This window comes from Squalius cephalus (assembly GCF_949319135.1).
Source record: "Squalius cephalus genome assembly, chromosome: 14".
Classification (NCBI taxonomy): domain Eukaryota; kingdom Metazoa; phylum Chordata; class Actinopteri; order Cypriniformes; family Leuciscidae; genus Squalius; species Squalius cephalus.
In genome coordinates, this window is record NC_137135.1 from 24115225 (window position 1) to 24140373 (window position 25149).

The 25149-nt window shown below is 38.6% G+C and overlaps 1 protein-coding gene across 8 annotated transcripts in view; it reads left to right on the forward strand.

The window, feature by feature from the left end:
* diaph2 (diaphanous-related formin 2) overlaps positions 1–25149 on the forward strand; it is a 441959-nt gene that overhangs the window by 34731 nt on the left and 382079 nt on the right. For 7 of the 8 annotated variants that reach the window (XM_079893459.1, XM_079893463.1, XM_079893458.1 and 4 more), the window contains exons 5-6: positions 45–149; positions 5791–5811. In XM_079893459.1, coding sequence (XP_079749585.1) covers positions 45–149; positions 5791–5811 — 126 coding nt within the window. The remainder of the gene's footprint in view (positions 1–44; positions 150–5790; positions 5812–25149) is intronic. The other variant, XM_079893460.1, reaches the window with a different exon arrangement.

Sequence of the window (25149 nt, forward strand, 5' to 3'; positions counted from 1 at the left end):
ATTATTAAAAAATTTTTTTTTTTTTTTTTTTTTTGTGTCTACAGGAGGACATGAACCTGAATGAAGAGCGTAAGGCCCCTCTGCGAGGAAAGGACCTGAGCACCAAACGGGAGATGGTGGTCCAGTACATATCTGCCACGGCTAAATCTGTAAGTGCACCGCGACACTGGGGCGGTCGGTCTTAGAAAGAGAGAGAAACAGACAGAGGAGAGAGTGGGGATGAACCACATGACGAGACACTACGGAATAATGAGCTTAACCTGATCTGCTTTCTGCCTCTCTTGCTAAAGCCCCAAATCTTTGATTGCCGCCTCCTTTAGCTCTTTTATTTATTATTTATTCTGATTTATTTATTTTGTATTTTTTCCCCTCTCACCTTTTTTTTTCCTGGGTGCTCATCAGGCTGCTTTTGTTGTATTGCACTTTCCAAAAGCTTCATATTGCCGGGGATCAAGTTTTCATTAGAATTTGGTACGCATCACTGTCTCTGCTCGGTAAGCTGAAACATGGCTCTTTCATCACCGTAGATGAATAAAGGCTGGAACGCCACCGCCTCGCGGGGTAATCCAAGGCTTTTGGGGCGAATTCTCTTCATTCCCTTTATGAAGTAGGTCCTGCAGAGGTTAGACTCCACGTAAACACCAATGTTCCCCTCACCCGCTCTGTGGGCGGCTCCTCTGGCCAGCCTTCAGCGTCCGTTTTCATTAGCTTTCCTCTCGGCCATGATAATTAACCAGCATTATTAATAATGATGATAATCAGAGATGATTGAATTCTGCAGCAGTGAGCCACACATATTAGTATTGTAGTCTCAAAGTAGGAAGGGTGGAGGGGGTTCCTGTCTCTGTGTACCCCTGTAGCCCCCTCAGCACTACCAGAGGCACTCACCAGCAGCATGTCACTGTGGAGGCAGAACACAGCGCTCTGACTAGCAAGGAGGAGGTTGGGAACGTGTGCTCTCCATTCTAGGGAAGAGATGTGCTTTTATGTGATAAGAGATGTTTAACACAGGCACAACACACTTTTCCCTGTAATGCTCAACTTTAGCACCCAGAGATCTCCTCCTACTCCTCCTCTTTTAAACATTCAGCTCAAGCTACTAACCAAGCTGCATACCATATCTGCATACTGCTGATTATGTGGGAGTAGCACAAATATTCAGCCTTGTACAAATGATACTGCTGTTTTTTTTATTTTATATTGTTGAATTATATGACACAATTAATATAACTTAATTAAGCCACTGAAAGAATTATTTTAAAAAGTCTTAAAAAAAGTTTTTTTTTAAAAAGTGCCCTTGTTGTTTATGGATATTTTCCTATTTGTCAAAAAGCGTTTATGTGTCTTTCTGCTGACAAACTATTAAAGTCAACATGAAACAGAATATAGCCGCTTTTCCACCGTCGGGTCGAACGGTTCTAAGAACGTTAAGGAACGGTTCCAGTTATGTTTCCACTTCAGCCTGGTTCGGCACGGCACGATTACAAACCGTTCTCAGCTCGGAATTCTCAGCACTATTAGTTAACCGTAGGCTGGTAGAATGCGCATAGTGACGTCGCCACTCAGGATTGGTCACTTGTCTGTTGCCTGGCTACCAGTTTCACTGTAGCTGGCAATCACATACAGTCACACAAACAAAATTAAATCCTGTTCTCTCAATCAGTTCTAAAAGCCATAGTAAAAAGATACGACTTCAAACTAGACTTAAAAGCATCCACAGATGGGAAAGATTTAATGTGCATTGGAAGAGGGTTCCATAAGCGTGGAGCTGCCACAGAGAAAGCCCTATCACCCTTTGATTTGAATCTAGTTTTAGGAACACGATCTCATACTACTTGTGTTTTGATAAGGTATCAAAAGGTCAACAATTTATTTTGGGCCAATACCATGCAACGCTTTAAAAATCATCAACAAAACCTTAAACTCAATTCCCAGACAGCAACATAGTGTCGGCCCAGATCCGGCCCATCCGGTAAGCGTGGAATCCACATTCAGATGTGGCCCGGATCTGGGCCGACACAATGTTGCTGTCTGGGTTCTGAATTTTACAGGCAGCCAGTGTAAAGAAACCACAACTGGGGTAATTCTCTCTCTCTTCTTTGTACGAGTCTAAAGTATGGCCGCAGCATTTTGCACAAATTGTAGATGGGATAATTGACCCGGGCTGGATCGGCACATAATGGAACGGTTAAGCAAAGAGAACGTTTTGGCCCGACAGTAGAAAAGCGGTATATTCGTCCATTTAATTTTCCTGGTGAAATAGAAAAAAAAGACTGTAGGATTGAGGGGAGGGATTGAAATTTTTTAATAATTAAATTTGAGAATTGTTATTCATATTCCTGCAGTCATGCAAATATAATGAATTATATTCATTTCTGTAGTAAAATTTTCTAGTTTCATTGGTCATAAATGCCCTCGATTTTGATTCCATGTTGACTTCCACAATGTTCTAAAATTTTACATTTAGCATGAGATGGCAGGAATTTTTTGCATCATTTGACTAATTTGTACCTAAAACCTGCACATTCTGTTCACTCTCGGAATCATTGTTCGAATGAATTTTATTTGTATGTTGAATAGCTACTAAGGGTGTTTTTGAGTTGTGAGTTGCTTGGACTAATGCTGACACGCACACACTGACACATGTCCAGAGAAAGTCTCTGCTGTGCTGTCTGTCTCTGTCTAGCACTGGGTCAATGTCCTCTCTTTGGTTGGCGAGTGGGAGTAATTAAGTGGTGGTCTGACGGTAGAGGAGGCCTGTGGTCTCCGCTTGAGCCGCTGCAGGTGTAATTTAGCAGGGGTGAGCGAGGCCAAGAGCAGACCGCACGGAGACGGCCTCTGCACACCTCCGCATTAATAACCCAAACCCGTCTAAATAAAGGAAGGGATAGTGGAGTCCATCCATCCCACTTAATCTGCTTGCTATCTCCCCGAGTGTGCCGATCTGCCTACAGTAGATTGTGTTTCAGCACACAGCTTTACAGAGCAAATATTAGTGGGAAAACAAACCCATCCGATCCACTCCTGTCGCAGCCTGCCTGCCTGCCTGTGTGCGGCAGACTCCCACAGCTCCTGCCTGGCAGGAGGGCAGAGCGATGAAATAAAAGAAAGACGGAAGAATAGAGAAGTTTCACACCAGCGATGTCTGTCCTCTTTGATAGCTCAGATATTATTGCTTGTGTGACAGAAAGTTATAGCTCCCATGGTTCACAGTTCCTTTTATTATTTACAGCCAACACCTTTTCCCTTGCAACACATTTATGCATGCTTTCATTATATTATATGGTCACACCTTTTTTTTTTGTTTGTTCACACTGAACATTTTTTAACAGCTATTTGCCAAAGAAAAGTAATGTATAAAATGCATATTTATTATATTTATTAAGCATGTGCACTTTGCATGTGTTTTTTATTTAGTTGTTTGTTTATTTATTTATTTATTTATTTATTTGAGATCCAAGCATTTTCTTCTTGGAGGCACCCGCTTGAGTCCTTCAGCATGCACAGCTAAGAGCTCTTACCACACTTTCCAGGGGGTCTCAGTATGAGGCTTTTAAATGACTGCCTTCGCCACTATAATGTCTTATTAAGAGAAAGCGCCTTTACATTTAAATATACAGCCCTCTTAAGTATATACATACTACTCGCAAAAAATTGAATCTTTTAAAAATAATAACAACAGATGTTAATAAAAATATTTGTCATTTAAAAAAAAAGAAGATTTTACCTCATTTTAAATACTAAACATCTTAATTTTGCAGTGGATAGGTAACCTGACCATAACATACAGCCACATACAGTGAAAACCAATGTTGCCTCGCTGCTCTGCAGATATCCTTGGCCATTAACTTTTCATGAAATGCTTTCTCGCTTTTTCAGTCTCTGACAGGTGTCATTGTCCTCATGAGTGCCAAAGCATGTCTTTAACTAGTCATTTCTCTCTTGCTCTGCCAGTGTTATGAAAAGCTTTGACTTTGCTTTACTCTTTCGCACTTAAATGAAATGATTCATGTAAGGAACAGAAATCTTCTAGGCGGGGTCTTTGAGGGGGAAGGAAACAATGTGGTACCCAAGATATTCACATGAACATTGTCAATATTGTGGTATTACAGAGACATGGAAACTAAATTACAGCACAAGTTCTTGTAATAGTTTATGACAGTTCCTGAGAGATGATATGATCCTGTCTAGAATGCAGGAGCTAATAATAAATAATTAAATGAATAGATTTGTATCATGGAGCATTTGATGGTCATGAGAAGAGCAGGAACGAGGATATAAATACCCATCCCTTGATAAGATGACATTTCTTCTGAAGTTTGTTTACAGGAGCTACTTCATAATAGAGCTCCTTTATAATTAGCATATTACATGACTGCCTAATTCTGCATTACAACAATTACCATCATCTGGTTTAAGTTTTCATTTTTTTCTGCTCTTCATGCTCCTCAGGAATTGACAGCATTAATACCACAGTAAAGTGACAATGAGGTGTTGTTTTGTGAAATTTGTGTAAATTGATGTTAGCAGCAGCTTTTCCCCTCAGGCTCCTCCCTGACAGTTATTTATGTGGTTTCAAGATAATGTCTGTTCTTTTGATCAGGCTGCAATAAAAATACAACATTCATCAAACCCAGCCAAAATGGTGCTAACAATACTTGGCAGTCACCCAGCATGTCTGGTGAAAGCACAAGCAGGTGACTTTTTGTTTAGGGTCAAGACCCAAACCCTTAATGATTTGAGCATATTTTCCAGAGATGCACAACATTGGACTCAAAAGTAGCACTCTCGATCAAAAGGTTGCACTGTTAAAATTGACTTTATTGTTGTCATAAACCTTAACCTAAAAATGGGATTGTGGGAGTTTGTTAAAACAAAGGACATCTATGTTAAAAGAAAGAGAGCAGATCAGATTTAAAAACTACCACCTCCAGTTTTGTATTATTGAAGTGAGAATAGTGCTCATTTCAGTAAAATCCCTTTCAGTTGTAGAACAAATCATGCTCCCAGAAGAAAACCTTACCCTAGATATTGAGCCTAGTAATTGTCATTACGGCTTGGCCAAGAAAAAAAAAACATGCTGACTTCATCGAGCTTTGAGCTATGTATAATTTGACACTTGATAGAAACTACCAGTGACATTTGATTGATTTTTGGCCTATGGAGGCATTTTAGGAGGCCATCTGCTCATGAATAAAATACCATGTTGGGGTTAATTTAGTAAAAATCTACTAGATTCATACAGAATGTCATTGAGTGCCGATCCCCTCTGGATTTTTGTATTGACTGTCAAAAATGCCCTTAATATAGAAACTGCTTGATTGTCCCGAAGTAATGATTTGCGGATTGAAAACAAAAGATTATTGAGACAGAGTTTTTATTTTATTTACTTTAAAACATGACATTTTCACATCAGTCGTTTCACACATCAATCATTTCACCAGCCTTTTTTTTCCCCTCCACAGTCTTCAAAACCAATGAGCAAACAGAGAGATGCTTTTAAAAACTCAATCGGAGATCAATTCATCATGATCCTTAAGTTCCAAGCAGTCATCAAAATGGCAGACATTGTCTTTAGTGTCCGTCTAAACCCTCTCTCTCTCCACCTTGTTAAGTGTGTAATTCTCAGCTGACTAAAGCAGCGTAGCAGAGAGGGCCAGTGTGATAGTGATTTAAGCATAAGCTCTAATACTTTAGCAGGATAGTACAGCAGAGATTCTGGCCTACTAATGATTGTGCTGTTTGTGTCTTTTTGCACATTAACATCCCTCCGCTGACCGCTGCATGCAGATAACTGGGAGCAAAGTTGCGGTAAGTAAAAAAATTATTTGTCTTTCTCTCTCTTCCCTCCTTTTTTTGTTGTAAATATCTAGAAAAGTAATTTCTATGGCTTTAGATTTTTATTTTATTTTCAGCATTAGTGTAGTTTATAGGCTATAATTTGAAAGTTCTACTCTCCCCCCCTCCCAATCCCTGCATGTAAATTGCACATTTGGAAATGAGTGATTTCTCAATTGTGCTCTCCAAGAATAAACTAGAACCTTTTTTTGTCAGTTTAAGCAGTTTTTCTTTGAAATGGATCACTGCCTAACACATATTAGCATTTAAATATTGTAACACCAAGGATGAGCAATAGTTTTTAGGCAAATAATCATAATCTGTAATCTAATCTGTTTATTCTAATGTTCTGTATCTAAATGGGTTTCATTGTGTTCATTCTTCCCCCCAGACAGCATACTGAGAATGTATCACTTAATTAGATTTTCCCACACACACACACACGTTCCGTGATTGAACAGTGGAAAATAAATATTGAGTGCGCCCCCCTACCCCCATCCTATAAATACGTTCCATTTTGCAGTGGGACGTTCAGCACAACCCATTTGCAAAGCCATGTCTTTGTCCCAGTAACATTACAGCATGTCACTATTGTTTCTGAAATGTTCATAGCTGCTCATGTTGTTTATTGTCACTTACTTTCGCCCCTCGCCCCCACTTTCTCAAAAATGATGGTAATAATCTTTATAAATATATACTGTCTGGGAGATGGCAATGTTTCCTCATTTCACAGCTCTGTAATGCGGTAATTGCACACTGGCTTTTACTATTTCTCACGTAGTGCGGTAGCATAGCCCATATGAGGCTGCTTGTTATTTGTTTTATTTTATTTATTTAGAGGGGCTCCGTTATTGCCTCCGCAAGTGTCACTTGTCATTTAAAATGCTGTTTTATTGTGTTGCCGGAGCTATGAGAAAGGCCTGTAGATGTACGTGAGGAAGCTTGAAGATAAGGAAGCACAGGTAAATGTTATTTACAATACAGCAATAAGCTGCCGCAATAGACCCATTTATTTGCAGCGAGATGGCCCGTTCATTCAATGCTTTCATGCCGCTTGGCCTAGAATTGTGTCGAGTGAAATTTCTATAACCTGTCAGCAATAAAACCTGCTTGATTTGATGAGCATGGAAGTATGTTTTGAATGTTGCATCATTTCTCAGGGCAGAGCAGGAAAGTTACTTTGGGATCGGCTTTATTGAAGAACTGTCTGACAGTGTGCACCCCAAACAAGTCCATTCCTTTTTGAAGTTTCTCGCAGTTCAGAGGTTGCTGAACTTCCTGCCATTCCGTCTGACTTCTCTGTGCACTTCCTGTGGATGGGGGAGTGTGAGGGTTTGCAGGGAAGCTGTCAGCTCTTTTATTCACCTTGTTTCTGTTTCTCTCGTTCCCAATATCCCACCTTTATTGGGTTTTATTGTGGAAGGTAGGTTCATTGTAACCAAGATGATGCCCTCTTGCTGGGCAGATTGCGATTTTCACGCTGTCAATGTGGTTTGGAGGTAGACCGACCTGCCTGAGCCGCGTCTCCCTCAGGGATGAAATCTCTCCAGCACGCTCTCTCGCAGGGCTCAAATTCGCTGGTCAGCGTGTCCGCATGCTGCTGAGTCACATGCGCCTCGGCAGTTTGTATCAGCGCAGCCTGCTGGTGATGATGATGATGATGGTGACTTGAGGGGGCGTGCATGCCGCCCCTCCGCGGCGTCTGATTGATCAGGAATGTTGTTGCTTTGATTGTCAGGCTAAGAATGATAGATTGTCTGTCGAAATGCCCACGTTTTATCGGCATGGAATTGATGAACCCCTCTGTGAGGGATTGGAAGACCACGTCTCCCCGTGCTTAAATAAAAAACAACCAGCACACAACAGCCAATCGTGTTTGGCCCTGAAGTCGGTTCCACTGTTACCTGTTAAGGTCACATGAGTTGACCTGCAAAGCCTCTCTAGACCTCTGGAGGAGATCAGTAATCACACAGTCAGCCCAGCAGTTAGGAGAGACTGCCTGTTTCCACGGAAACATGGCGACATGCTCAGAGTTGTGGGTAGAGAGAGAGAGAGGAGCCGCTGAGACTTCAGGGACAGGAGTCTGCTAGGGCTGTTAGAGTGCAGCTGCTCTCTGAGAATCCCTGGTATTGTCGGTGAGAAAATAATGGACAAAGCTTGTATTTTAGAAATGATTTAGCTTCTTTTCACATGGGACAAAGACCTTTCCTGGCCCTTTCTTAGGTGATATGACATGTATCTTTTCGTTATGTTAAAGGGTATAACACTTAAATACTCTCTTTGAAACCAAAGGGCCTTGAAAATCATATGTGAAAAAGAGCAAAACAGTGGTGAAGAAATTTGACATTTGGCCAGTCCTTATTTTTTTTATTAATATTTTGCACAAAACAACAGTTTGCCCATTATTATCCAGGATTTTTGTACAGTCTGATATGATGCTTATGCTTATATGCATTGCTGATGCATTCAAGTCATGCTGGAAAGATTGTTTTGAACAATCTTTCAGTGTTAGGGCCTTTTCAGTGAGAAAAAATGGCAGACACAATAGAATTTTTTTTGTAAATGTGTTGAAGTAAATGAAACCCCCCCCCCCCCATTTACAATAAAACTAGATAGGTCACGTAATACAATAGTATTGTACAATTATGACATGATATATAACAATTAAATTTACACAACACCTTCAATAATTAAAAAACAAAAAGCAAATAGAAGTAGAGTTAAAAAATCTTTTTGTGGAAAAGGTACATCACCATCTTGCTCCGACCAAAGTCCAAAGTGACCTGAATGCACCTGACGTCATAACTGTTAAATCCAAACTTATACCCTGGACTTGAATGCACTAAACAATGAAATGTATCCTCCAAATGATGTTTTTCAATTACATTGTCTGCTGATGATTTACCTCAGTGCCTCTAAAATGTCCTAAAAAGCTTCTTGTTTGTTGTGAGTATATCACTTGCCTTCTAATTATTTCTTAATTTATGCTTCTTTCTATTATCTTTGCTGTGCACTGCATTATGGTTATGTTGAGTATCATATAAAGGCTCTTCTATTTATATCCTATACAGGCTTTTGTTGTTGAAAATTTGGAGGCAGAACAGTTCACATTTTGACTGACTTCTCTTCCTCTCCAATTACCTTCCCTACCCTTGCTTTTTTGTCTCCCCTTCGCTTCTATATACTCCAGAATTTGTATTCCCAAGGTAATGAATAACCTTGGCATTTGTGTGTGTGCACCACTTGTATCATCGGTAGACTTTTACCCAACATACTCCTTTTCCAAGGCCCATCTATACTGTACAGCTGTACAGGCTCATTGTAAGCGCCTGTTTAAAGGCTTTTCTGCAGTGATGGTGCACTGCGTCCTCTTTCACTCGCTCTGCTCCTCGCTGGCACTGGCAAGCGTCTGTGGAGAGGGCCCTTTTTTAAACTAAGCTAAGTTTGAATAAAATCAAGGACAGCCAAATCCCTACCTATGCCTCAGTCTGAAAAGGTCTCTTATTTCACTTTGACCATTAATGATAATTGTGTACTGGAGTGTGAACTGATTTGATTGGGAGCATGTCCTTGGTGCTTTAAAAGACTTCCTAAGGAAAAAATAAATCCAATAACCTTTTCCCCCCTTTGTTCCTTTTCATCCTTTTTATAGATTCATTTGAATTAGGTTGAAGGAATTGCACTTGTTCTACGTGATGGTTGTGTCTGTTGATTTTTATTATTTATTTATTTATTTATTTATTTTTTAACGAGCCGAAGAGAGCACATGTCACTCCTCTCCTCACAAAATTGCCAGTTGCCGCTCGCATCAAATTTAAGTCACTGACGTTTGCCTACAGAACAACCACTGGTTCTGCTCCCTTTTACTTAAACTCATTACTTCGGAATTATGTACCATCCAGAAACTTGCGCTCTGACTCAACCAGAGCTGCTGAGTCCATAGCCTCTTTCAAGAAACGGCTGAAGACACTTCTTTTTCGACAGCACTTGATCTAGTAATACTAACTTTCTCTTCTATTCTATTCTATTGTTATATTAAAAAAAATAATAATAAAAATTAACATTTACTGCGTTAGATTAAACTGAGAAGGGTCATAGCACTTGCATATTGTTGTCCTACTGTTAGTTTAACTGCTTCTATTGTTCTCGTTTGTAAGTCGCTTTTTGGATAAAAGCGTCTGCTAAACGAATAAATTAAATTTAAATGTAGTTTTTATTTTTAGTAATTTAATGGTTTTTGTCACTTCTTTTTTGTAATTTTATTTTTTGTAAAGTAATTTTCTTTAGTAATTTTAGTACTAGTTCTATAATTTTTAAACCTTTTTCTAAGCAAATGAGAATGGCCAGTGTAAAATACACAATACTTGGGAGTTTTGAGTGTTTGCCAGGGTTTTGCTATGTGTTTGCTGAATGGTAGTTAATGCATTGCTAAGCGGTTGCTTCTGGGTGGTTTTTAGGTGGTTGCATAATAAAGCCCAAGTTAGACAAGAGCCTAATCCTCAATAATATTCTAGTCTGTAGATATACCTTTGTGTTCCCTCCTTTTGTGCAAGTCTGTGATTTTTTTTTTTTTTTTTTTTTTTTTTTTTCTTTCTTCTCCTTCAGGTGAAATTGTAAGTCTGATTTCTTAGAAAAGTAATAGCACACCTCTCCTTAATGAGCTATACAATTGAGGCATGATTTATGCCTGTAGCACAAATGGTGGGGACGAGTTATGAAGTTTAATACTTAGCAATAGAATAGAAAAGGTTTTTCTTACCTAAGAAAACACCACTAATAATGTGTTGGTATTAATTAGTTTGCAGTGAAAACTGAGGTAGGAGTCCCAATAATTTTCTGCAGTAATTGACAACATGCCACAGATGCTGTTGATAGAGCTTAACTTGTATTTAACTTGGACTAATCCTTTAATGCGAGTTAATAGAAATGTAGCATAGATGTTAGTAATTCACCTATATGGTTGAGCCATGTTTTAATAGAACACATTCCCACACTATAGGAAGGTCTTTAATTTTTGCCCCTTTTGCTTGGTTTCATAAGCTGATCAGATCTGGGATACTGAGTTGGTCCTGTCACTGCATCCCAGTGATCAATTCTGAGACCTGTGAGTTTCAGTTTTGTTTGCGTCTCCAAGCTCAGGTATATTGAAGTTTCTCTGGGTTGAGATCAGATTGACACTAGCGCAATATTCACTGCGACACCTAACCTACCTCATCTCCTGTGGGGTCTCGACTGATGCTTCAGTGCTTGTTTGGTACAACCACAACCTTGCATACAATTTTAATTCCATTCAGTCAAGTGTTAATATATAAATGTCAAGTACAATGCGATTGATTTAGCTTTAATACCATTTCCAGTCCTTTCTGGGGCTGGAATTATTTGCATTTCACAGACCCAGACAGAGTCTAGGTTTGTTGATTTCATATGGGAAATGGCAAGACATAAAGGTAGCGGTTATTTTATCTATCCTGAATATAAAGCAGTCCTACATTTTTCAGGATAGCCGACACTAATAAATGCAGTTTCTAACATCATTCAGACAGTTTGACGTGCTCTCTCTCTTCGTACAATGTTATATTGCACACAAGCTCTCAGAAGTGTTTTGTAAGTCATGGCTGACCACACCAGAAAGACAAATGTCTTGTCATATAGGACACGCAGTCTAGAAAGTGTGTAAAGAATTGTAACCTGATAGACTGGCGGCATATGTCAATATCAGCTCCCACCGGTGACACAAAAGGTCTCTTTGCTGGCTGACTGCTGCTGCATTATGCCACGTGGCCTTCTTTTCAATGGGAAACAAACAATCGGCACTCCAGCCTTCAAAAGAGGGGAGCGGGATCTCATTATGATGAAGAGAAGATGAAAGGGAGCCAAGAGTGGACATGGTGTTCTCGTATTAAAGGGAAAAGAGATGGGCTCTGTTTGTGTGTAGGTGTGTGTGTGCAACGAGCATTCTCGTGATTGTACGCGACTTCTGTATGAGAGGAGCCCATTTGATGTTCACGCTGCGACTTGAGCAATATAAGTCCTGTCTATCTTTCTTTTTTTAAATTCCAGCTGTCCCTCCGTCCACCTAGATATTATTACTTCCCTTCGTACTGCTCTTAGCTCCGGTTATGAGGTCAGGAGATCTGGTAATGGCTTGTCCCATCACTCTCCTTGACCACCTTTCAATGCCACTACCTAGGACGTATCGCCTGCGATAATTAATGCGATATGGCTCAGCTTGTCAGTTAACTACGGCTCTTTGTAGTGAATGCCGCTCCATCTGAAAGCAGGTGATGGCGATTTACTACTAATCAAGGAACCGGCTTTACTGACGAGATGCGCCTAACAATGTCATGCGATATATATCGCCCAGCCCTACCGCTACCTCACATTCTTGCCCTTTTTCCAGCCTTAAATGTGATGTATTTATAGTACATAGCATATTTTTTTACTACAGCTTTACCGAAGACATCAGCGTCATCACTTTAGCTGTACAAGTCCTGCTGCTTTTTTGGCTTAATGAAAGTTGGAGCATTGTGGTCTTATGTTTTTCTTTCTCAAAGTTACTTCATTAACTTCGTGTGTTTAGGTCTGGCACTTGCTCCGTGGTTTCTGGACAGCTCTTTTCTTACAATTAGGGTAGTCTACTAGATAGTTTCATTTGAACCATAAAGCAATGAACACAGAAATATCCGCATTTAGGGCCCTATCTTGCACCCAGCGCCATTGACTTTGTACACCAACGCATGTATCATTCCTATTTTGCACCCGACGCACAGCGGACTTTTCCCTCAACAGACGCTCAACAGACGTAATTTAGGGAATGAACTTGCGCTCCCGGGGGTGGTTCGGCGAAAAGAGGAGGCGTGTTCTGGCGCAAACGTTCTCTGGTGCTATTTTGCAGTTTCAGAAAACAATTCCGCCACAGACCAGGAAAAATCTAGTCTAAAGTCAGTGGCGCGTTATTCAGATGCTATTTTAAGGGCGCATGCTTGGCCACAATGTAGCGTGTGCACAACGTGCATACACTTTGCTTCTCTCATCTACACAGACGCAGCAGTTCCCATTTTTGCAAACCGTGTAATTACAAGGAAAAAATATTACCACGCGAGGGAGATCATTGTGGTGTCCATGAAGATGTGAAAAAATAGGCATAAATCTAGCTTACACATTTACCCAAATTATTCAGGATATTATTATATTATATATATATTATTATATATAAATATTATTAATTTTTGTGGGTTTCTCCCATCCCCATACACTGTCACTTTTCTGTCTTTTACGGCCCTCACGAGAACGTCGGTCTCCTCGGCTGTGAACCTCGGCAAGCGCGCCTGCTTTTAAAGGGAATGTGAGATGTTTTGCATTTAAGGGTGTCTAATCGAAATCGATCGAAATTAATGCTCAATCTCGATTATCGAATCAAAAAATGGAATCGTCGATGCTGCCACGCCCCCATGTCACGTCAGCAAGGCTCGCCAAGCGAAAAAAACAAACAAAAAAAAAACACACGTGTTGAAGTCTATTTTTTTACAGTCTATGGTTGAAGTGCTGTCAACTCTCACGCATTCACCGTGAGACACACGCAACACTTTTCACACGCTCTCACGCCACACATCCATTTTCTCACGCACAGAAAAATCGCGAAGCAAAGAGGACACGGAGACCGACAGACTAGAGCAGGTTACTTTATGATATAAAAAAATTTTCAGCTCTCAGATTCTGTCAATTTTATCACGAAATTCAAACAATAAATACCGCTTTGGCGCTTGTAAATGTTACGTGACAGATCCCTAGCGGCACGTGAACCGATCATCTCTACTAGCTAATAGTAAAAAAAACACGAACACTGTTGAAAGATACAGTACAACTTACCGAAATGTATATTCCTCATACATAATATTGATCAATCAGTGTTTTTCATCAGCGTGAAGAGGTCAGTAACATAGCTGGAGAACAATTATGTCACATTTACCTCAGGAAAGCCATTTAATGACCATAATATAGGCTATAGCACGTAGTTGGCAAGAAAAAAATAGCTATAGAGAGTATTTTGCTAAATATGTATTCTATCTTACATATTTATTATATTTTTTACTTATATCATTAAATAAAGTTGTTATTATAATAAAAAAATGCATTATATTTAATTATTTTTAACCTTAAATAATAGCCTACTACCAGCTGATGGGGCTCTCTGTATGTTTACAGCATTAGGTGAGTTGTTTTTTTTCTTGAGACAAATTAACGCCTATCTTGTGTAGCCTACCTAGCAGTCAATATTAAATCAAATCACAATAATTGAATTGAAATAATAAAAAAGCGTAGCTTACCAGAAATTGTACCATGTAAACATTGTAACATGTTGTCACTAAACCTAATAAAATTCAGTTTAGTTACTAAAATGTTAATACACTTATTGTGATGCAATTTTTTTTTACAATCAAACAAATCGAGAATCGAATCGAACCGTGACTTTAGAATCGAAAATGTAATCGAATCGAGGATTTGGAGAATCGTGACACCCTTATTTGCGTTTGATACTTGCGCTTCAGATTGTTAAAATAGGGCCGTTAATGTCACACGCAGACAGCTCTTGGGGAACAATGTATTTCGAATGCTCACGACGTTCCTCTTCATTTTATTTTTCTGCCTTTATTTCAGCCTTGAACTAATAAGAAGCTATTTCATTAGCTTATTTGGTAGTAGTAAAAGAGACCCTACCATTTTACTTGGTTGATTCCATTGATAAGATTTTCCCTCGCTTAAATCCCCGACATCTCCCTCCGAGACTCCCTGTGGCCCCGTCGGCAAATCACAGCACTAATAAGGTGTGGCGTTTGTCTTGTGGCTGCACATTTTATGGTCGTCATCCTTGGACGCTCAGCAGTGAGCCGTCATTATCTGCTCATCAAACACACTTTAAGCACTTCCCCAAATGGCCAAGCCTAACAATTCGTGGTTTGATCAAGGATGGGTCACAAACCGTTTAGTCTGCCTTGCACTTTTTCTCAAGGGGGCTCTGGAGAAATAGACCCTTCAAAATGGCTGCGTTTTAGTTTTATTTGTTCATGATCGTGTTCCTGGAATGTCAGCTTCTCCTGATTGTTTCCTCTTGCTTTGTTCAGTGTATTTATAGTGGACACGCCGTTTGCACGTTTTCAGTTTGTCTTGTTATGCATGTGTATAAATCCATATGATTAACTGTCCATTGCCTGAGAGACTAGAAGTTGGATAAGACTGAGATGGTGCAGTACATTCCTTGAGAAAATCCCAACAGCCACTAGATGGCAGTAAGTATCTTTAAATCAAAGTTCCACAGCAGTTTTAGTGTGTGAGAGATCGAGAAAAAAAACACACATTGTTGCCATGGAATTGACCTAATGGGTTTCTCTCAGACCTGCACAGCACTGTTTTTTTTTTTTTTTTTTACTACAATGCCATTTGTTAGAGGTTTGGTATTTAAAGAGGGGAAGTAACTGTTAAACCTACCAACACTATTCAGATGGACATTGGCTAGATTGATCATTTTACTTGATCAAGTAAAATCAAGTTTACTTTTTTGTGCGTTAAAATTTCCTAAGCTGATGGGTGTAGATAGGCTGCTGTTTTTTCCCCCTCTAGCGACCTGGTGTTGGAGATGGACGTTTGGTGGCTCGAGCTGCCTCGCCCCTCATCGACATCCTGCTTATGCAATCACATCTGAATAATTTATACTGCCTCCTCTGCTCTCATCATGTCATAAAACATGCTGCTGACAACACATTGTCAAGCTAATTCCATTCAACTAGCTCTTCTTGAAGTAACACATGTTCACGCAAAGTCTAACTGTACTGTTTGCAGGTCTCTTCTCTTCTGTTCTCATCTCGTCTCTTGGCATATATTTTGTGAATTTTTCCTCGTCAGTCATTTTGTGGTAGAGGTGTTTGTTTTATTCTCTCTCATCCACATATGCTGCCCCTCCACCTTTCCCTGTTTCAGGTGCTCTTTCTAACACTGCACATTAATTTTTAAACTTAGTCATATGCTATCGCTTCTTTCTTTGGGTGGCTCTGCCAAATGCTCCTGAATTAAATCAGGACAGATATAAAGTCTTACTACAAATCCAAATACAAATTTTTCCTCACACAGATCAGATCAATAGATTGACCACTTGTGGTGAGATGCGATTTTAAATGAAAACATGAAACACTGTTTGTCAGGTTAAGCCGAGGACACACTTAAACACTGTAAGGCCGATTATGAATGTAATTTGATACTTACGACTTACGAGTTAGAGACAGTTGCATGTTCACAGTCGGTATTTAAAATCTGCTCCAGTCATTGGAAACAGTCTGTAAGTGTGTTCAGTTCAATCTTAGAATGTTTCAGCTAGATGTTAAGTGTGTCCCCGGCATTATTCTGCACTCCATTTAGGTATAAAAGTAATGGTGGCTATAAAATAGAGCATCCGGTGAGCTGTTACTATGCGGTTTTCAAAGGTGAACAGATGACTTGCGTTACTTGGGTATTGCTGTAAATCAACTTTTACACCTGTTTGTGTTTTGCCTGGTGCCTGTTTTACTCCGGAAAGACTTCAGGTGTACTTTTCTTCATCTATTTTTGGATGTTGGCCATTCTAACAGTCTATATCCAAGTCTGCCTGTAGAACAAAAGAGAAGGCAATAGTAGAAAAGATCTGATAATCATATGCCAATTACACTCATAAGATTTTCAACTTTCTGTTATAAATAAGCTAAGGCTGCTAAAATTGTCATTTGAATTATGCCTTTCATCTCCCTATGGCTTTTATTTAAGCAGATCAGTTCAAGCCTCCAGTGAATGTTTTTTCTTTCCTGTTTGCATTTCTGAACATGCAGTACAATGGTAATGAATTCCACCATTTTAAAACCAATTACAGTAGTTGGGCTTTTTACACTCTTTGTCACTGTCTCTGTGGAATAGGGCTGCTGGAGTGTCGAATACAGATGATCTGGATTCTTTTTTAGCTATTCCCAAAACCCAGCATGCTAATGCTATTCTTTTGGCATTACCATAACTTTTTTTTTCTCTCACCTGGAATTTTTAGGATTTTTGTTTGTCAGGTTGGCATATATACAAATTATTCGAAAAAACACTTTATATTTAGTATTACGCTTATTTAAATGAAGAACCTTATGAAGAAAAATAGGAAGAATCTGCTAATATAATGATATATGGACTGGCTGAGATAAAGCTGTTCTCAGGGGGTACATGAGGGTTGAGTGGCCGCTATCAGCCTGGAGCTCGCATCTCCGAAAGCGTCTAAACAAATTGTAAAGTATGCACTATATTTATATTTAAGTCGCATTTTTGAGGTCTAAATAACTATGTTCTCTTCTAAAATACTCTGTGATACAACAACAGTAGTATTTGTAAAATGATGGTGGTTTGCGCGTCCGAAATGCTGTAAGGTACTGTGGTGACACTGGTAGTCTATAGCATGGCTGGAAAGGTTCTCAGCCAATCAGAATCGAGAACCAGAACAAACTCGAAGTATAAATATATATATTAGAAATGCTAATATTTGAAAGACTTTTTACGACATTTACAACTAAAGACTTTCACTGCTATCAACTGTTATATTAAAGTGAGGGCATAAAATAAAATGTCACATCTGTGACTGAATGTGTGAGTGAGTAAATATATTCCCCTTTTGTGCCGAATAAAGGATTTGCTAGGAAGAGAAGAAAACAAAGGAAACAGGGTTTAGGTTTCCCCCATCCTTATATCTTCTTTCATTAGATGTAATTAATGGCTCCTGATAATAAAATTGGGTCTTTGTCTGTTGCTGATGTTACACCATTGGACTTCTTTGTTCGGTGTAATTATGTTTATTAATGATCACCAATGACCAACAAAGGCAGTTAATAACCATGCTTTTCTGTCTCCATTTTTTCATTCATGTTTAATTGTCCTAGATGTTTTGTAGGAAGGCATTAGGAGATGGATTATTACAAAAAGTAGTTCCTTACATCTTTTCTTGAACATGCATTCATTTAGTTTCTTAATTAGTTGTGCTTAATGAAAGGCAAGGTGGACAGAATCCTAGATTAAAATGACTCTGTTTTGCATTTATATACACAGTATATGAAGAAGTTGGGGTGGTTGTTAGAAGATTCTCTTGATGTAATATTCCATAATATAAGAAGAAGTTGGGATTGTTGTTAGAAGATACTCTTAATGTAATATTCCATAATCTTCAAATTTAGTCTCGTCCTCAACAAGCTGCTTACACAGAACACTGACACTTTCAAAGTCTGCCTCAGGCTTTTCAGTAGACCTCCATCCGCTAGTCACTACTGTCTCTTCCAGTCTCCCACAAATCAATACAAGCTGGTGATGCCCAATTTCCACCGTCTTGCCTCTAACTTTAGTCAGTCGGATCAAACAGGTGCTTTACTGACTGTTAGTGGCTCTAGAGCGAAGTCCTGTCTGAACTCTTTTGTACATTGTTGCTATGTTTATAAAGGCCGCAGCCAGATGTTGTTGTTCCTGTTTGTGATTAAGGGTCCTCAGCTTTGTAATTTACTATATTTCATGGATTGTATGCATTGTTACAAAGGTTAGAATTTCCGTTAAGAATGAGTTACTTCATTAGAAAAAAAGTAAAGAATAAAGAATTCAGTGAGGACTCTGAAGATACATGAAAATGTATTTTTCATATTGCGATTAATAAGAATAATTCACTAATTTGATTGATTAATAATTAATTGAAAAAAGTTATAGAAGCTAGGATTAAATTATACTGTCCACTTCAGCAGAGAGAGAGTGTTGTGTCAATTGCTCGCTAATTGCTGTCATTCCACCCGGCAGCTGTGGGCTATTAGAGGTCTTTTTGTTCCAGATGTTGTCATTATAATGGACTTGATCATCATAATGGCTTCTGAAAGGTGATTGGCTGTCACGACTGGGCCTCATAATGCTGCCATTGTTCTTTCTGAGAAATGGTCTCTATGGTAAACTGTATGCATGCATGCAATGTAATACGATATATGCTAGTGGAATGACAAAGGTTACGAGACGCAATTGAAGCAATTTCTCTGTAATGTTTGTGCTTCAGAGCAGAAATGGAAGTGAATGAGTGTGTCACTGTGCCCAATCTTTATGTCCGTGGATCTCTCTGATATAGAACCTGAATTGTCGCTGCCTCTTAAGAATATAACCAAATGGCTCTTTTATTTGCTATGTGTTCAAAAGAGAACGTCCTTTAGCCATGGATTGCTCAAAATATGTTATGGCATAATGATGTGCAGTATTCTGATACCAAGCATCTGTGGCAATGAAAACGGACATGTGTATGTGTGTGTGAGAAGTAGAGAGGGAATTGAAAGTGCCCTACTAGCTGTGTTTGGGTATGACTCCATGGAGAGTGGCAGTGATAAGAGAAGGCCGGGTGTAATGAGCCATATCCCATGCCCCTGCTTCCTGCCTTCGGGCCTACAGATGGGAAGAGAAATGCCCTGCTCTCCTGTCTGTCTGCCTGCCTCGCCCGTCCACTCCCTCCCCTCCTCGAGAACTCAACCACTCTTGAGTTTTTCATGCCTAGCTTTATTTTTCTGCCTGGCCTCCAGACCTCTGCCGGATTTTGTGGAGCTTCTGATGGCGTGCAGTAAAATCAACGAGGCGTCCTCTGCCTATTCACTCTGAGATGGAAAAAAGAGAGAGAGGGAGGCAGAGAACAGGACAGAGAGAGCACTGGACTGTCTTATTTCACAACCACTACCTTTCCCTTTCTCTCAGCTCACTGAATTTAATCCTCATAGGGGTGATTCCCGGCCACTACTGTACAGAGCGACCTGCTGCATAGTAATGTGCTGCATTGGCCCAGAGTGCATGTTCTATTCCTATACCTTACACTTCCTGTTACTCGGCATTTAATTCACATGTTTTAGGCTGCTAATTTAAAAAAAAAATAAACTAGTCTTTTGAATATGCTTCAATATAATTGTCTATGCACTGGTCATGATGGTCAACAACTGAGGTTTACATTTTTATTTATTTATCTAAAACACACAAATGTGTATGATTGTGTTCTATATACATGAATGTGTATGTATTTATGTATTTTATTTGTGCTCTAGTTATATTATTTGTAACTATTACATTTATATTATATATATAGCTCTTATAATTATAATATAATATAATATAATATAATATAATATAATATAATATAATATAATATAATATAATATAATATAATATAATATATAAATCAACATCAATAATAATTGAGCAAATTTTTATCATCATCACCCATTCCTCCTTCCTGGAAAAGTATGGGATTTATTAATTGCTGGACCCTGCAGTCATCTTAATTTGATTTTGTTCACCAAAACTTGTCTTTCACATTCATGGCATTATTTTAATTATAGTGTATTGGCTGGTATTTGGGTGAATTGTGTTATTCTGGGCTGATTAATTTTTCATCAGCCTGTTATTAACATTTGTCTATCTTAAGCCCTCTGTTTAGAAAGAGCTATTTAAAGTTTAAAGTTTTATTCTCCTTGATGGATGGGAGTTGTTTGTTCCCCGGCAGGGAGAGGAAAATCTTCTTGAAATGAAAGTCAGTGAATTAAACCAGCAGCTCATTCAGTCCAACTCCTCCAACCCACAAATAATTTTCTGCATGAGAGAGGGAAAACAAAGGGATTTGTGGGCTCAAATGTGAAGTGGATGAGGTAATTGTTTATAGGTGGACCTCTCTGTGTGATTCTTGTTTAAAAGCACTTGGCTTTGCCCAAGATGATGAATTTACCTTGTTTTTGGAACTATTACGCCATTGTTCTTGATCAGCTGATGTCAAATGGATGCTTGATATAATGGTTCTGATTCAGTAGATGTCTTGAAGTCTGCAGCATATGTCTGTTTGATTGCAGGAGTGCAGGGAGTGGCTAATTTTCGAGAACTTTCACTGCTTTGATTGTTGATCTTTTTGGCTCCTTGATATGGTTGCCCACAGCTTGAACCCACTGAGTTTGGCAGTTGTGAGTCTCTTCTCTTTGAAACAATTATAACAGGATATCAAAGGAACATAATGATGTGGAGACCGACATTGGCTTTTATCCACCGAACAATGGTGTGGGTTTATTGCATTTTATGGATGGAGGAGCTGATCCATCATTTTGAATGCGAATCAGTAAATTAATCGGTTTGTGAGAGCATGGTTAACACATTACTTTTTGATTTTTGTGCTGAGTATTCTGTCTTTTTCACTACATGATGATAACTGCCCAAATATTTGCTCAAACATTTTAGCACACCATTGAGGATGAAAGAGGACAACCAAGGTGTTGTCTTTCTTTGTCAATGAAATAATAATTAGTCAGGCAAATGGGCCTCTGAATTTAGATAAGCCCATTATCATGCACTGTTGCTGTTCGAGTTTCAAGGACTTCTTCTGGAGCTGAAATCTGTCGTTTCCCCAAACATGAAAATGCTGTCATGTTTTCTCTCAAAGACACCCTCATACAGATCTGACTTAAATGAAATATTTTTGCTGGAGCCAGAATACAATTCTCAGACTGCAACATGTAGTGTTAGGGGCTACACAAAAGAGGGATGAACTGAAAAGCAGTAGCGGTTATTTTTCTTGTGGATGTTGCTGTTAGACAAATTGGCGTGTGAAGTTTTTTGCATGTGCAGCACTGAACTTTAATGCAGTCTTAATAAATGGCATACATATTTTCAGATTTCCTTCTGTAGCTAAATATACATAATTCACGTGAATATTATGAGCAGATAATCTACTGAATAATTCATGCTACCATAAACAATGTACGCAGCAACATATATTCTGTAAAGTCAATAATTACATTTTAACCTCTGCTATTTCTCATGTTAATGTTGTCGCAAAGTAAATTTAGCACATTGTTTGAATTCTCCTGTGCTGAAATGTACATTTGCATTAGCAAAGTTCTAGGAAAAGTTTCTCTGAAATGTAATTAAGGGGACAAAATTTGGATAATTGCAGCTTCGTCTTATTCATGCATTCAAGGCCTTAAAAGATCCCTGTTTTTTCCTTCTTCTGAATAGGTGGGTCTGGCTTAGACACAGTGATCTTAATTACAAACAGATGCTATTGGTCTGTCTAAAGATTTTGGCTTTGCAGAAGGGGGAGGTTAGAGAATCTGGGAGGTTTTCTGCTGACCCTCACGGTTCGAAAACTGCTGATGGCCTCAAGTTGTTTCACGCATCTTCAAAACTCTGCCACACTGTAGAATATCCGGCTTCATTTTCAGTTGAAAGCGCACACAGGTTTCTCCAACACAAGAGACACAGTAAGCCATTACAGACAGGAAGAAGCTCGGCTTGGAAAAAAAGATAATCATCTGTTTTTTTTCCACCCCCCTTTATTCTGAATTTCATTAATGAAAATGAACCTCTCTCTTTTTGCAGAGACAGTAAATGAATTATAAGGGCAGTTATTTATTAACTGTGTTTGAGGGGCACAGAAGTGTGGAGAATCTTTAACGCTTAATGGCTGGGTGAACAGTCAGATATTTTTGATGTGGTAAGTGCACTTTTATCAGTCAGTGCCATCAAATTCTTTTATCTATAAAAGGATGCTTGTTTATATTGAAAAACAGGGTTGCAGACCAGAGATAGATACAGATCTTATTACAAATGTGCTGTTTGTTTGTTTCATCTGCAGCACAGTGTCTTAAACATTTGTAATTTAACATACAGAGCAGTTTTTGCCTTAAGTCTACACTACACAGTTAGTTAATTCTGTTTGTGTCATGGGAATTATCTTTCTCTTAATGCCTCTCTCGTGTAGAGCAATGCCCAATTCACACTGTCTAGGGTCCCACCAGCATCTGCATGGGGTTTAAACCCACCACAGCAGACTAAATCATCTGTAATTAGTTGAGCTGGGCAATTTATACAGCTGTAGAAGAAAAAAATGTAAACTGGGCAGAGAGAGAGAGAGATGGGAGTTTGCAGGTGGTTCTTGCTGTTTCTAATCTCCTCACATCACTCCACCAGTCACAGACTGCTTTTCGATGGTCTCATGTCCCCAGTGCTTGTATGCTTGTAGACTGACATCAGCGACAGTCAGACACCTGTAAATCCAGGTGTGTTATGAGCTGTGCTGCTGTGTCTGTGATTCCTGAGCTGCCAAAGGGAGCTTGCAACACTCTACTTTGATGTTGCGAGTAATTTTGACCAACAAAGCTTTAAACCCACATCAGAAGTTCCATGTTGATATCTGTATACCTTTATTAAAAAAGGTAATGGAAGGACAACAGTCAGAATGCCTACCTTTCTAAAAAAAAAAAAGAAAGAAATAATGATATTTTTTGATATTTTTTCATTCGTATTCATTCTTGCCTTTACTTATTGCAAAAAGCAGTACATTCATCATTCTTTTATGCTGATTTAAATTTAAAAAGAAAAATCATATTACAGTAATGTTTTACTATAAATATAATGAAAATCTTGACATAGCGACTAATGGCAATTACAAAACTACTCAAAGGTACAATGTTTGGATGCATTACACTAATGAGAAAAAGCAGTGTTTGCAAATCATAATGGTCCCCAAAATAGGCTTAATCTAAATGTAGCAACCAGTCATTTCTAGTGATCGACCGATATTGATTTTTTATTACCGATACCGATTATTTGCATGTTTATGTGCCCGATTACCGATATGCAAAACCGATATTTATTTACTGTTATACTTCTGTTTTTGACACAATTATTACAACACAAATGAACTGAACAAACCATTTTATTTATAACAATCACTCCCTCCTTGCATAAAAAAACGTTATATTTATACACAAATAAATAGAGGGGTCTGAGTCCAAAAAATAAAGTGCACTGTTACTAAGTGTCTTTGTTTAAAAATAAAAGCTTTGATGAGGTAAAAAATAAAGCACAAAAATTATTCTAACATATATTCAAAGATAGTTGAGTGATGTATTTTTAAGTGGTTCCACATGTTGGAGGTATTTTTTGTATTGTATTTTGTATTGAAATGTAATTCATTTTAAACAGTTTTAGAAGGTTTATGTGCCGTTTAATAGGTTTAAAGAATGAGGAATAATTCACTGGGTAATATTAATTCACTGAATAATATTAGCTGGAATATAACATTGTCAGGAAAGTAACAAACAAAACAGCATATTTGCATTTTCCAACTAGTATGTTATTAATTATTAATAATGTTTTTGTCGGTCTAGATCATGAAATCCTTTCTGACAAAGTGCTTTTTATCTATGCGTTTACACAGAACTATAACTTAGGCTACTCAACCGCGATCGCGCGTGGAGATAATAAATAATTAATTTCCACAGAGCGGTATTTATTTAGATTTGTATTAGCGAAATAATGGTTATGTAGTAAATGATAATATAATTTAGGGTGTTTAAACGAGATAATCTTGTCAAAAGTTTCATTCAGTGGCCGTGCTTGAGCATTCCTCAACCCAGTGAGTGCTCAGTATGAACGAACTTTTTTTTCCGAGACTAATGGTGATCAAATACAACAGATAGAGAATTAAATTCAGCGCTTTTATTTTCAACATGCACTCATTCATGTCTGTTTTATTTAATTCATGTAAAGTTACGTCTTTATTGGGGCAGGACATGACGGATTACGCTACGTGACTCCACGAGTTCGTCACAATTTTTTAGAGCCAAGCTGCATAAATAAACTATATCAGGCATTTACGTCTCAAATCTCATTTCTGCATGTCTGTTATGTTAAATAAAGTTGAATAATTAAAGCAAAGCAAGCAGAACATATGTTTTACCTGTGCACAGAGTTGTTGTTGACTGATCTCCTCAGATGCGCACTGCAATGGCGGAATTCTCAAAACGGCCACAAGATGGCGCCGTTTATCGGCAAATCCGATATTATAAAACCGATACCCGATTATGGGAAAATGCTTAAATATCGGGGAAAATATCGGTAAACCGATACATCGGTCGATCACTAGTCATTTCTTTATTTGGTTGGTTTTCCTTTGGTTATTGCTTTGGTGATTTTTAAAAAGCATTTAGTATTAAGTTTAAAAACAGGAAATGTCAATGAGTATTCAGCACCAATGCCAGTGAACAGCTTCCAGCATGAGCTCAGCCTGTGCTGAAGGTTTGCGGTAGCACTCCGGTAGAATGATACAGAACACTGTAGCCTACACCCTCTTTCAACTGTCAATCTTTAAAACTTTCTTGCTCTCTCACGTCTTTCACCCTGTTTAGTTCTAGATGAGCTCTGCCATTACTGTGTGCACATCTTTTAATACAGACAACCGTCTCCTTTTGTCCTGTTTCTGTCTGCCATGTC